The sequence below is a fragment of the Corvus brachyrhynchos genome, unplaced genomic scaffold (assembly GCF_000691975.1).
Source record: "Corvus brachyrhynchos isolate BGI_N302 unplaced genomic scaffold, ASM69197v1 scaffold255, whole genome shotgun sequence".
In the NCBI taxonomy this organism is placed as follows: domain Eukaryota; kingdom Metazoa; phylum Chordata; class Aves; order Passeriformes; family Corvidae; genus Corvus; species Corvus brachyrhynchos.
The window spans coordinates 3,725,805-3,737,634 of record NW_008238358.1 but is presented as its reverse complement, the minus strand read 5'-3'; the positions used below and the strand labels follow the sequence as shown (position 1 = coordinate 3,737,634).

The 11,830-nt window shown below is 40.5% G+C and overlaps 1 protein-coding gene across 1 annotated transcript in view; it reads right to left on the bottom strand.

The window, feature by feature from the left end:
- Positions 1–11,830, bottom strand: part of TTN (titin) — a 242,421-nt gene that overhangs the window by 158,621 nt on the left and 71,970 nt on the right. Inside the window, exons 75-93 of the mRNA XM_017735567.1 lie at positions 11,239–11,517; positions 10,848–11,129; positions 10,421–10,699; positions 10,009–10,296; positions 9,505–9,783; positions 9,126–9,404; positions 8,769–9,047; positions 8,339–8,626; positions 7,890–8,177; positions 4,896–5,177; positions 4,342–4,620; positions 3,950–4,231; positions 3,537–3,815; positions 2,785–3,072; positions 2,361–2,639; positions 1,997–2,275; positions 1,620–1,898; positions 791–1,078; positions 350–637 (exon numbers count right to left, since the gene is read on the bottom strand). Of these exons, the coding sequence (XP_017591056.1) occupies positions 350–637; positions 791–1,078; positions 1,620–1,898; positions 1,997–2,275; positions 2,361–2,639; positions 2,785–3,072; positions 3,537–3,815; positions 3,950–4,231; positions 4,342–4,620; positions 4,896–5,177; positions 7,890–8,177; positions 8,339–8,626; positions 8,769–9,047; positions 9,126–9,404; positions 9,505–9,783; positions 10,009–10,296; positions 10,421–10,699; positions 10,848–11,129; positions 11,239–11,517 (5,364 nt within the window). The remainder of the gene's footprint in view (positions 1–349; positions 638–790; positions 1,079–1,619; positions 1,899–1,996; positions 2,276–2,360; positions 2,640–2,784; positions 3,073–3,536; positions 3,816–3,949; positions 4,232–4,341; positions 4,621–4,895; positions 5,178–7,889; positions 8,178–8,338; positions 8,627–8,768; positions 9,048–9,125; positions 9,405–9,504; positions 9,784–10,008; positions 10,297–10,420; positions 10,700–10,847; positions 11,130–11,238; positions 11,518–11,830) is intronic.

Genomic DNA, 11,830 nt, shown 5'->3' with positions numbered 1-11,830 from the left:
ACTCTTACAGTCACTGTCCCAGTGGATTTTTCTGTTTGGAAAAAAAAATTTCTCTTACATTGATTTAAATCACACACCATTTAAAAAACCCCAAAAGTTTTGTCAAGCTTAAGAAAGAAAGAGTCTAGAGCCTATTAAGAAAGTAGGCCAAAGAATATGTTTTATTTCTCCTCCCATTGTTGTTAGTGACCCTTCCTAATTCCCTTAAAAGATTCATAGGTATCTCCAGATAGGTACTCTCAGGCTACATCACAAAAGTTTTCTCAAACTTATCTTGCAGTAATAAGGCCAACTTCCTTTATAATTGAAGGAAGAAAAATGTAGACACAATGTATTATCTATTCAGTACCTTTAACTGCCAGTTGAGCTGTGCAAGAGTCCTTTCCAACTTCATTGCTAGCATAGCATGTATATGTTCCAGAATCCCCCCTGTCAACTCTCAAGATGGTCAAATGGGCTGTGTTGTCTACATAACTGATCTGATAGTTCTTTCCTGTTCTAATTTCTTGGTTATCTTTTGCCCAAGTGACTCTAATGGGCTGTGTTCCAGAAACGTGACACTCAAAATCAGCACTTTCTCCAATAATGCCATCCACAGATGTAAGTGGGATGTCAAAGAATGGAGGAGTCTTCCCTTCTGAAGAGTGAAAGAAATAAAAACCATCACTTAAAAATCTCCATTAACTTTAAAACTCTGTGAAATAAGAATCTCTTGTACAACATTAAATCCATATTTAAAGCAAAAATTATTTTTAAGACATTTCCATTAAATATTTCACAGCCCACCAACCTGTAAGGACAAGCCTGCCACTAGAAGAAGCAGTCCCAATAGCATTGGCAGCTGTGCAGGTGTACTGCCCAATAAATCTCCTATCTGTCTTCAAAATCTGGAGAGTTGCTACATTTTCTACAAAGGACGTGTGAACATTGTAGTCCTCTTTCACACGCGTGCCGTCTTTAAACCAAGATATTTCGATAGGTTCTGAGCCAGCAATGCCGCAATCAAACACAACTGGTAAGCCAACAGTTTCATGAACGTCTCTTAATTTTCGTGTAAAAGAAGGAGGAAGTTTACGCTCTGTAAGAAAACAAGTATTGTACAGTGAAGTCTTTCAGAAGACATGCAACTATTGCTGCACTCACCAATAATCACTGCCTAGTATACTGTGAGTTATATACTGAGAGTATGGTGGACTTTTGCTCATAACTTCCAATTAAAATTTTCCAATTTTCTTATAGAGCATATAATTTATTTTGAACTTGATGTAAAGAGCCCTGTGCATATGGTTGCAGGAAAAGAGGTAATCATTCTGCCCTCACTTAGACCCAGTGAGCCTCTGGACTGCTGACATTGGAAACAATCAAAGCAGTATCCCGAATAGGGAAGGAAGATACAGACACTTGTAACACTACAGAAGAGCTGTGGTCAGTAAGTGCCATATTTCGACTAGCTTTACTGGCAGGCCTTTGTTAGTAGAAGACAGTGCCCACAGGGTACTTTACGCATCAAGAAACAGTAAAGTGTTTTACGAAGAAGAGGCAATTGTTGTTTTTCAAAATAGCAAGGCGTATTTAAGAAAAGTAGGCCGTTTCCCTATATTTAAAATTGAAATATTCACCTTGAACTGTAAGCAAAGATGATGAAGAAGCCTCCCCAACAGAGTTTTCTACTTTGCAGATGTACTCCCCACTGTCACTACTGTCTACCTGGCTGAAAACCAGAGTAGCAATTTGGTTCTTAAAGTGCATTTTCACAGTAGCAGTTCCTCTCAGCTTTGTATCGCCTTTGTACCATGACACAATCATTTCTGGTGTTCCAGCAAGCTGGCACTGTAAGGATGCAGAATCCCCAACAGTCACCTGCACTGGCTCCAAGGGTGTAATGAAGTAAGGTGGTTCTGAAGGACAAAGACACACCATTAGCATAAAAAGATATTGCATGATGACCATTAGTAGTTCAAATAACGCTTGTTGAAGTGATGCTGGCTTGACGCACCTAGTATTGTGATTGTACCATGACAATTATCTTTCCCAGAATCATTTTCAATATGACAAGAATATTGCCCCTGATCTTCTAGTTTGCTGCTAGGGATTTCCAGTATGGCAGATGTGTCTGTAGTGGTGATGCTACACTTTTCAGAGTGCATTATTTTCACTCCATTTTTCTTCCATGTCACTGAAATCGGTGGAGTACCCGTATATGTGCATTCCAAGATTAAATTTTTCCCTTTCTCTACACTTAAATCATTCACCTTCTTCACAAATTTGGCTGGTTCTATAATGAACAACAGGAAGAAAACAAATTAAATAAAGCCAAGAGATCATCTTTAGAAGCATAAGAAGCAGTAGTCTGGACAAACCTTTGACAAAAAGATGGGTTGTGCAAGAGATTTTCCCTGCCTCGTTAGAGACCTGGCAGGTGTAGTCTCCACTCTCAAGTGGATGTACATCGAACAGCTCCAGTTCTGCAACTGAATCTTGCAAGGTGATATTGCATCTGGGTCCTGGTACTAGCTCAACACTGCCTCTGAACCATTTAACTTCCAGTGGGGGGGAACCTTTTATGATACTAGTAAAGGCTATGTTTGCCCCAGAAAAAACATCCAGTGGTTCAGGTTTCTTCACAAAAGATGGTGGTTCTAAGCACACAAATAAAACAGAGAAGAAGTAGGTTTGAACTTCTTTTGAAGATCACAGTAATCAGAAATATACAACAAAGAAAAAATGATGTCTTTCTGAAAATAAATCTGGGCCCTCTGATTCTGACTTCTTACTGATACTGACCTCTAACACTCAAAAATGCGCTGCATTCATCAGAGCCAGCTACATTAGTAGCTGTGCACAAATAAGTTCCCATATCAGACTCCTGAAGTCCATTCACTTTCAGAGAACAGGTATTGTCTGTAAGAGTAGCCTGATATTTCTCTCCACTGGTAATCTCTTGTCCATCATGAAACCAGGAAACCAGAATAGGTGGTGACCCATAAACTTTGCACTCCAGTACAGCAGAAGAACCCAGCTGACCATATGTTTCTTTCAGTTTTCTTGTGAAAGAAGGAGGTATAATACGATCTGCATTTGTTTCAAAATAAAAATAAAATAAAAATTACCATACAGGGTTCTTAAAATACAGGAAGTTCTCCATGCATAATAGAATTAGTGACCTTTCTTTTGCTGTATCTGCTTTGGCAATATACTCTGACACATCTAAGTACTTGAAAAATAGTCAATGGTTAAGGATATGCTGGAATTTTCATTAACAATCTTTGAGGAACACCTTTTATTTTTGCTGTTCTTTCTCGTAAGGAACAATAATGCACCAACTGTCAAAGAGGACATGCAGATTAAAGCTGAAGAAATCAAGTCCTTTCAATAATTCATGCCCCTCAGAGTTTAGGTAGGCATCTATTCTTGGTGCCTGTCAAAGTGGCATGCCAAGTACTCCTAAGATTATACAAGTCTCTTAGGTTGCCAATTACAACCACTTTGCTATCTGAAGGCTTTTTAAAGGAACTAAAGGATCACAGGTGACTAACCTGAAACATGCACTGAGGCTGTGCAGCTGCTTTTACCAACACTGTTTTTCACCTCAAAAGTATATTCTCCACTGTCTTCTAGTGTTGCATTGAGGATCTTAAGCCCAGATACTTTGTTGAAGAAACTGATTTTATATTTATGGTCAGTGGACAGTTCATTACCATCCTTAAACCACCTAGCAGTAAGCTCTGGTGTGCCATCTACTGTGCATTCCAGAGTACAAGAGTCTCCAGCTGTAACCTTGACTGGGCCTGGCTTCTCTACAATGACTGCAGGCTCTGCAATGAAATGCAAGTCAGAAAAATTTAAAAAATAACAATGCAATAGTTATTATTATTATTATTATTATTATTAAAAATTTGATTTTAAAGCATCTTAAAACACACTGTGTTGTTTATCTCATGCTACCAACCTAGCACTTTCAGCATGGCAAAGCATTCCTGAACTCCAGCATCATTTTTTATCTGACAAATGTATTTCCCAGCATTGGTTGGTTCTGCATTTCCAATCTGCATAGTTGCAATATTTTCTGAGTAGGAGATCCAAAGATTATCACTTTCTCTGATGATTTCCCCTTTGTCTTTTAACCACAGTACAGAAATGGGCTGTGATCCTTGTACTGTAGCCTGCAGTTCAATCGACTCCCCGACTACGACAGTGAGATCACTCAGCTTCTTCACAAAGGTTGGTGGTGCTATTTAAGAGAAGATATTTAACAGTAAAGAAACCCATCAGGAGCAGAAAAGTAAGAGAAGAATGGCAGGAACAAAGAAAAGCCGAGAAGATGCCAATCTTTGTACAAACCTCTTAGTGCTACAGAGCCAATACAGGAGTCACTTCCCACATCATTTACAGCCTTACAGTGATATTCACCAACATCTGCAGTATCCACACTGAGAATGTGAAGACTAGCTATGTAGTTCTCAGACATGACCTTATACTTCTTGCTGCTCCGAATTTCTCTTTTGTCTTTATACCACGAAATCTGGAATGGAGGAGTGCCCTGCAGCTCACACTCCAGATGAATATCAGACCCTTTCAAGGTCTCGACTGGATGGGGCTTCTTGGTAAAAATGGGAGGTGCTGGAAAAAATAAAAAAGAGTTATCATTTGTGTTATTTAAGCAAAAGAGATTAAAGAGGAGAGAAGATTCAAGTAACTCTTCTGACGCTAAATAGCAAAGACAAATATATAAGAAAGATCTGCCACAGAGCTCAGAAACAGGCAAGAGATTTCCCATCTAGTCAGATGGGTTTTGGCATCTCTGAAAAAACAAAGTGGGATTTAAGAGTTTTTCCCAAAGGAAGACTTTAGAGTTAGAAAGGAGCTTTACAGAAGAAAAGAGCTGAGATTCTGACCTTTTACTCTCAGTGTAGTACTGGTGCTTGCGCTACCCGCTGGATTCTGAGCTTCGCAAGTGTAGTCACCACTGTCTTCAACACTGAGATTGTGCATTTCAATGACTGCCACTGAATCCATAAAGGACATTCTGTATTTTTCACTGGGATGGATTTCAGTTTCTCCTTTGTACCAGGTGACTTTAATTTCTGGAGATCCACCTATTTTGCATTCATACGTTGTGGAATCGTGCTGTTTCACAAGTTTTGAGGAGTCTAGTTTCTTAATAAACCTTGGTGGTTCTGGAAAGCCAAAATGGGAGATGATGCTTTAAACTGCACTAATTGTTTGAATAAGCAGGGAGACACATAACTGAAACTGTAAACCTTAGGGACTCAAGCAAAAATTCTGATTTTGCAATTATGAAATTTTTTCAGATGATTTTAAATTGGTCCAAAATCCATATTAAGAAGCAAATAAGTTTTCTACATGCATTTCAATGAGTTTCTCCTTACTTTATTGATCCACTGTACCTCTCCTTGTATATTCACTACAGATTAGTTGACATGTGGTTTTCTTTACAAAATATCCTCTTGTTATACATGAATCATCAAAATGCTTGATGAAAATGCAAGACTACGACTGTTCAGCCAAGAAATGTTATTAAAAGCATTCGTGTTGAGTATTATAGCTACTGCTCTATATACTGTGATTAATAATTAATATAGTCAATAAATGCATTTGCATTATCACTCCTCACACATTTAATGCAAAACTGAACATAAAGTTGCACATAAGGAATAAAAGTTAAGGATCTTAGGTAGCAAACAAAAGACTTTAGAAATAATCATGCTGAGGAGAATTACGAGATGGCTGGTATTACAGACATTGGTGTTAAATGTCCTGTGACTGAAAAGTAAAACAGGTGGTTACATTTGGTTCCATAAGGAGAGGAAAAGAAAGTGGAGGTTTGATACTTTTCATCAAAAGTACCATCTGGATGATTAGAATCACAAGACGGAATGCTCATAGATCAAAGATATAACTAATAAAACCAGGAGGTGGTAATGTGGGCGCAACAAAAAAATCACTCTGCAAAACAGGATGAAGTGCCTCTTTGTGTGACTGTCTGTAAAGCGTAGGAAGAATATCTAATTTATTGTGGATTATTTCAACCTGTGGGACAGTTGCAGAACATCCTGTGTTGCTAGAAACAAAACTTCCTGGGTTTCTCAAAATAGAAATGATGATGTGTTAACATCAGGACTCTTGGAACCATAGTAATTTACTATTGGATTTCACTTTGAGAAAGAGTTGATTATCTATCTGTATACCAGCAGTTGCTGAGTACTCACACTCTGATTCCACTGCTTCCAAAAATGAGGATATACACGTTAGTAAGGTATGTATTTAGAATGTAAGGCAGTTCTAGAACATAAAGCAATTATTAAAACTACAGACTGGGAACATTAGATGCTAGAGTGAGAAAGTTAATAGAAAGCTGTGAGATTTTCAAGGTCAATTAAAAGAAATATCTTAATTCTACAAACAAAAGGCTGCATGTTGTAGAAGTGAGACAGCATATGCTCAAATTAAACGCATGCAAATCAATGCACCCTAAGAGATTGCCCTTTCAAGTTCCTTAGAAATTGGTTGAAAACAATGAACGTCACTAATTCTACAGCCCTGGGGAAACTGTACAAATTTTAAAGAACTCAAGGGAGTGTCAGTAAATTCACGAACAAAAAATAAAATAACAATCCTGGAAAGACTCCTCAGGATTTTACAAATAAAGATTTGAAGAGTAAGAAAATAAATAAGGTCAGTTTAGACCATTTAGACCATTTATGGTAACTCTGTTCAAATAAACCTATTAGAAGTTATATAATTAATAAACAGATTTATGATTGCAGCGGAGAGAAGCTTCAGATCTTCTAAAGAGATTTGATTTCTTGTTACAGTCTTTCAGTGTGGATTTTTTTATGTCAAACTGCATAATGCAGCACCACTACTTGTTACTGAATCCAGGTAATTCAGTCTTACGCACTCTTCCTACCTCCACCAAGAAAAATGCTTATGGCTAGAATATACTTGGTATATATAAAATATTTGACAAGTTATTAATACAAAATCTTGCTACTAGTAGTTCAGCTTCCTGTGTTATTTGTCTTACAGAGTAGGAGGATTTACTCTCGAAATATTTCTCCCCTCTTTCCTCTCCAAATTCATACAGAGGCAAGAGAGGAAAAGAAAGAGGAAAGAAAGTGCTAAAGCAACAGGGACCTTTTAACTCAGGCATAATCTAAGCAGTGTATGCTACATTTCTTCTTTTATGAAATCAGTAAGATTGAAATGTCTGGAACAGCTATAAATATATTCCCACCTACATTGAGGAAATTGCACTAATATACATGTGTCACTTGTACTAAGACAGTTTGAGCCATTCATAAATTTAGATTTCACTTTTAGATCCACACACTATGAAGAGAGGTGAAGTGTTGGGTGGGATGGATATTTGTCACCAAATCTGCTCTCAGATCCTCCAGTTTTGCTGTTTAGAAGAGCAATTTTCAGTGTTTTCAATTTGTGAAAGAGCAGAGCTATTTGCAGGAGCTGCACATGCAGTAAAAATACTTTTAAGCCATATAAGTGAATTGAATTTCTCTCAGTTTCCTTTCACTCCCCTGGGCAACCTAGTGACCGTCACTGCTGGAGAAAGACTTTAGAAAGACAGATTTTGCTGTCCAACAGAACCATTCACAAAGGCGCAACAGAGTAGTACGTAAGAGTTAATGTTTCAATGAAAGAACCCCTTTGATAAGAAAAATCATGTACTATACCAAAGCAGAAGAAATATAAGTATTTTGGTATTACAACAATAATTAAGTGAAATAACATCTCAGAGTAACCTCTTGTAAAGATTATTAGTAACACACATCTGCATTCAGGACTGTGATTTCCAGGTGTCTGCCTTGCAAAGAAAACCTCATAAACACTAAAGCCCACAGCAATACCTTGTACAGCCAGCTGAGCTGCGCACGCATCCTTTCCAACACTGTTGCTGGCAGTACATGTGTAGAGTCCAGCATCCCCTTTACCAACTTTTAGGACTGTCAAGCTGGCCATGTTTTCCACCAGTGTCATTTTGTAGTTTCCACCTGGACGAATCTCTCTGTTGTCTCTAGTCCAAGTAATCCTCATGGGAGCAGAACCAGTCACGTGGCACTTAAAGGTTGCCTTTTCCCCTAGTGCCACGTCAATAGATACCGGCTTGATGTCAAAGAAGGGAGGTTGTAGATGTTCTGCAAAGAAGAAAGCATGGCAGGGCTCACCATGAAGCCTGCCTCATCACGCCATGCCCATTGTCCTTGGCCACCATACAATGGGTAGAGTGGGGAAAAGGGTGGAGAAATAAAAGAGCAAAGACATACAAAAGATTTTCATTAAAGCATGAGCTACAAACCTGTGAGGAGAAGTTTGGCACTGGAAGAGGCAGTCCCCAGAGCATTTTGGGCTGAGCAAGTATACTGGCCACAGTAATCCATACTAGTTTCCAAGATCTGTAAAGTCGCAACATTATTTAAGAAGGCTGATTGCACGTTATCAGTGTCACTTAAGAGAACCCCGTCCTTGTACCAAGACACCTGGATAGGCTCTGAGCCAGTTATGCGGCAGTCAAATGTCACTGGGGCACCAACCACCTCCTGAATATCTTTTAGTTTTCTGGTGAATGTAGGGGGAAGTTGACGTTCTGCAAAACAATAATAATCACCACTATCAGTAGGAAGCCAACCTAGAATTACTTATATTTGAAATTAATAAAACCCCCTTTCTGTAGACAACAAAGAGTTCCTACAAACTACCCCAGAAAAGAGTGGGTCTTGGCCCATCACCTTTAACAACAAGCAAAGCTGTGGAGGTGGCAAAGCCGATGCTATTTTCTGCTTTGCAGACGTATTCTCCAATGTTGCTATCCTCTACAGCAGAAAACGCCAGTGTTGCCACATTGTTCTTGAAGTGCATTTTGTAAGCCTGTGTTGATCTGAGCTTGGTGTCATCTTTGTACCAGGACACCTTGATTTCTGGTGAACCGCCAATCTGGCATTTTAAGGTCAAGGGCTCGCCAACCTTCACCTCCACACGGTCCAGGTGCGTGACAAAATAGGGTGGTTCTGGGGAAGGAGAGAGCATGGTGAGCAGAGGCAGAGCACCACACGGGGTGCATTAGGGGGATCAGGGGTAATGAATACCTAAGACGGATACAAGGCTGTGGCAAACATCCCCACCCGCCTCATTTGCCACCTCACAGGTATATTCGCCTTCGTCATTCTTTGTGCTGTTGAAGATTTCAAGAATGCCAGATTTTTCAGTAGTTGTAACGGTGCAGCGTTGAGACTGAGCAATGGGCATGCCATTTCTTTTCCAGGTGACAGAGATGGGAGGGGTGCCAATGTAGCTGCTTTCCAGCACAATGGACTTCCCCTGCTCCACACTGAAATCACTTAATTTCTTCACAAAGACTGCAGGCTCTGTGGGGAGGTATAAATCAATAGTAAGAGGGACAGATGTGGAAGAGCTGCAGGCAGTGAATGAAGATAACTGTGCATTCATGCACACACCCAAACACACCTTTCACAAAGAGTTGTGTTGTACATGAGGCACTGCCAGCATCATTTGTGACCACACAGGCATAGTCCCCGCTGTGGCCTGGCTCCACGTTGTACAGCTGCAGCTGTGCCACAGACTCATTGAGAGAGATTGAGCAGTTGCTGTCTGGCACCAGCTCCCTGATGCCTCGGAACCAGGTCACTTTGAAGGGAGTACTGCCCTTGATGTAGCTGGTGAATGTCACATTTGATCCAGGCAAAACTTCCTGGGGATCAGGTGTCTTCACAAAAGAAGGTGGTTCTAAGGATCATGCAAAGAAATGGAAGAGGGAGAAGGATATTAATAGGAAGGTCTCCATGGGGAAGAAAATGAGCACGTTTGAGTCAAAAAAAAAAAAAAAAGAACCCCTGGGAAAAAAAACCAAACCAAACAAACCATGAAAAAGAAACCATGGGAAACCAGAGAAAAGAAAGAGAAGAAGGAAGAAGAATTTTGTTGAAGATGTGGCAGTATCCTTCCACTGACCTTGTACAGTCAAGAAGGCACTGCATTCATCAGATCCAGCCACGTTGGCTGCCATACATGTATATGACCCTGTATCTGTGACATCCAGGGCATTCAACTTCAAAGCACAAACATTATCCAAGAATGAGATTTCATATTTTTCTCCACTAACAATCTCATTTCCATCTTGAAACCAGGACACAGATATGGGAGCTGTGCCAGACACTTTGCACTCCAGCAGCACGGAGGATCCCAGCACCCCATTTGTTTCCTTTAGTTTTCTTGAGAATGAAGGAGGAACAAGGCGATCTAAGTAGGACAGGGCAGAAGAACAGGAAGAGAAGTGTTGAGGTTTCTTTCAATGGAAATAAAAGGGGAAAAAATAAAAACTTTCTTTAAAGACAAGTGTGAACAACAAAGACATAGAGCTGACCTGAAACATCAACTGAAGAAGTGCAGCTGCTGTCCCCTACTTCATTTTGCACCTCAAAAGTATACAAGCCCCTGTCTCCCCTGTCTGCAGAAAAGACTTTCAAAGTGGATATATTGTTGAAAAAGGTAATTTGGTATTTGCGGTCACTCTTTAGTTCTCTGCCGTCTTTGTACCACTTGGTGATAAGCTCAGGTGTTCCTCCTACTTTGCACTCCAGGGTAAAAGGATTGCCAGCCATTACTGTGATCGGTTCGGTCTTCTCTAAGATGACTGCTGGTTCTGAAATAGGAAGGGAGGGGTCTGTGTGTCACAGAGAAATCTACCCACAAACTTGTGAGCGCAGGGTGTGAGCAGAAGGCAAAGGCTAGTAGAGCCAACTGTGCAAGCTGTGAGACACAGTGCCTCTAGTGGAGTAGGCTATACCCACCTAGGACCTGTAAAAAGGCAGAGCACTCCCGCATGCCAGCATCATTTTTGATCTGACAGATGTACTTTCCAACGTCAGTTCCCTCTGCACTGGCAATCTCAAGAGTTGCAATGTTGTCCATAAACCACATTTGAACATTTTCACTCTCCCTAATAACTTCACCCTTATCCTTGAGCCAGACAACAGAAATTGGTGGGGATCCTTCCACTACTGCCTGCAGGGCTGTTGGCTCCCCGATGAAGATTGCAGTGTCACTCAGCTTCTTGGCAAACCGTGGAGGTTCTGATGACAAAAACAAGGAGGCTGGTTAATCATACATGCTTGCTTGGAAGAGTGACAGCCAGGAGATCAAGAAAAGAGGGCAGTGATGTTGATCCTCTAGCATACAAACCTTTGAATTTCACTGGGCAGGTGCAAGTGTCGCTTCCCACCTCATTCATAGCTTTACATTGGTATTCTCCAGTGTCTTGAGCTTCCAGATTGAGAATATGAAGACTGGCAACGGAGTGCTTTGCTGTCACCTTGAATTTCTTGCTGCTCCTGACCTGCCTCCGGTCCTTGAACCAAGCCACCTCAAAGGGTGGGGTCCCTGCTATCTCGCACTGAAGGACAACATCTGAGCCTTTAAGAGTGTCCACAGGGCTTGGCACCTTTCTAAAAATGGGTGGTTCTATAAAAAAGAATCACATCATAATGTGTGAGTCTGCTTCTCTGGATGGATTTCTGGATAGTAGCAGGAAGCAACACATTCAGGAAGGGAGCCTACGCTTATATTGTAAACACATATTTAGCTTTTAAATATGTGGCCTCACCTCTAAAAAATCCCAGCACTCAGAGTTCAAAGGGCAGAAAATGTGGTACTTCTGCACCTGTTTGGAATCAGTGCTCAGTGTCCTTCCCCAAAAGCCACTCTTCCTGCACTCTAGGGTCACATTCCAGCTTCCCACCCTGCTCTTTCTAGTCATGAAAGCTACAGTCGGTGA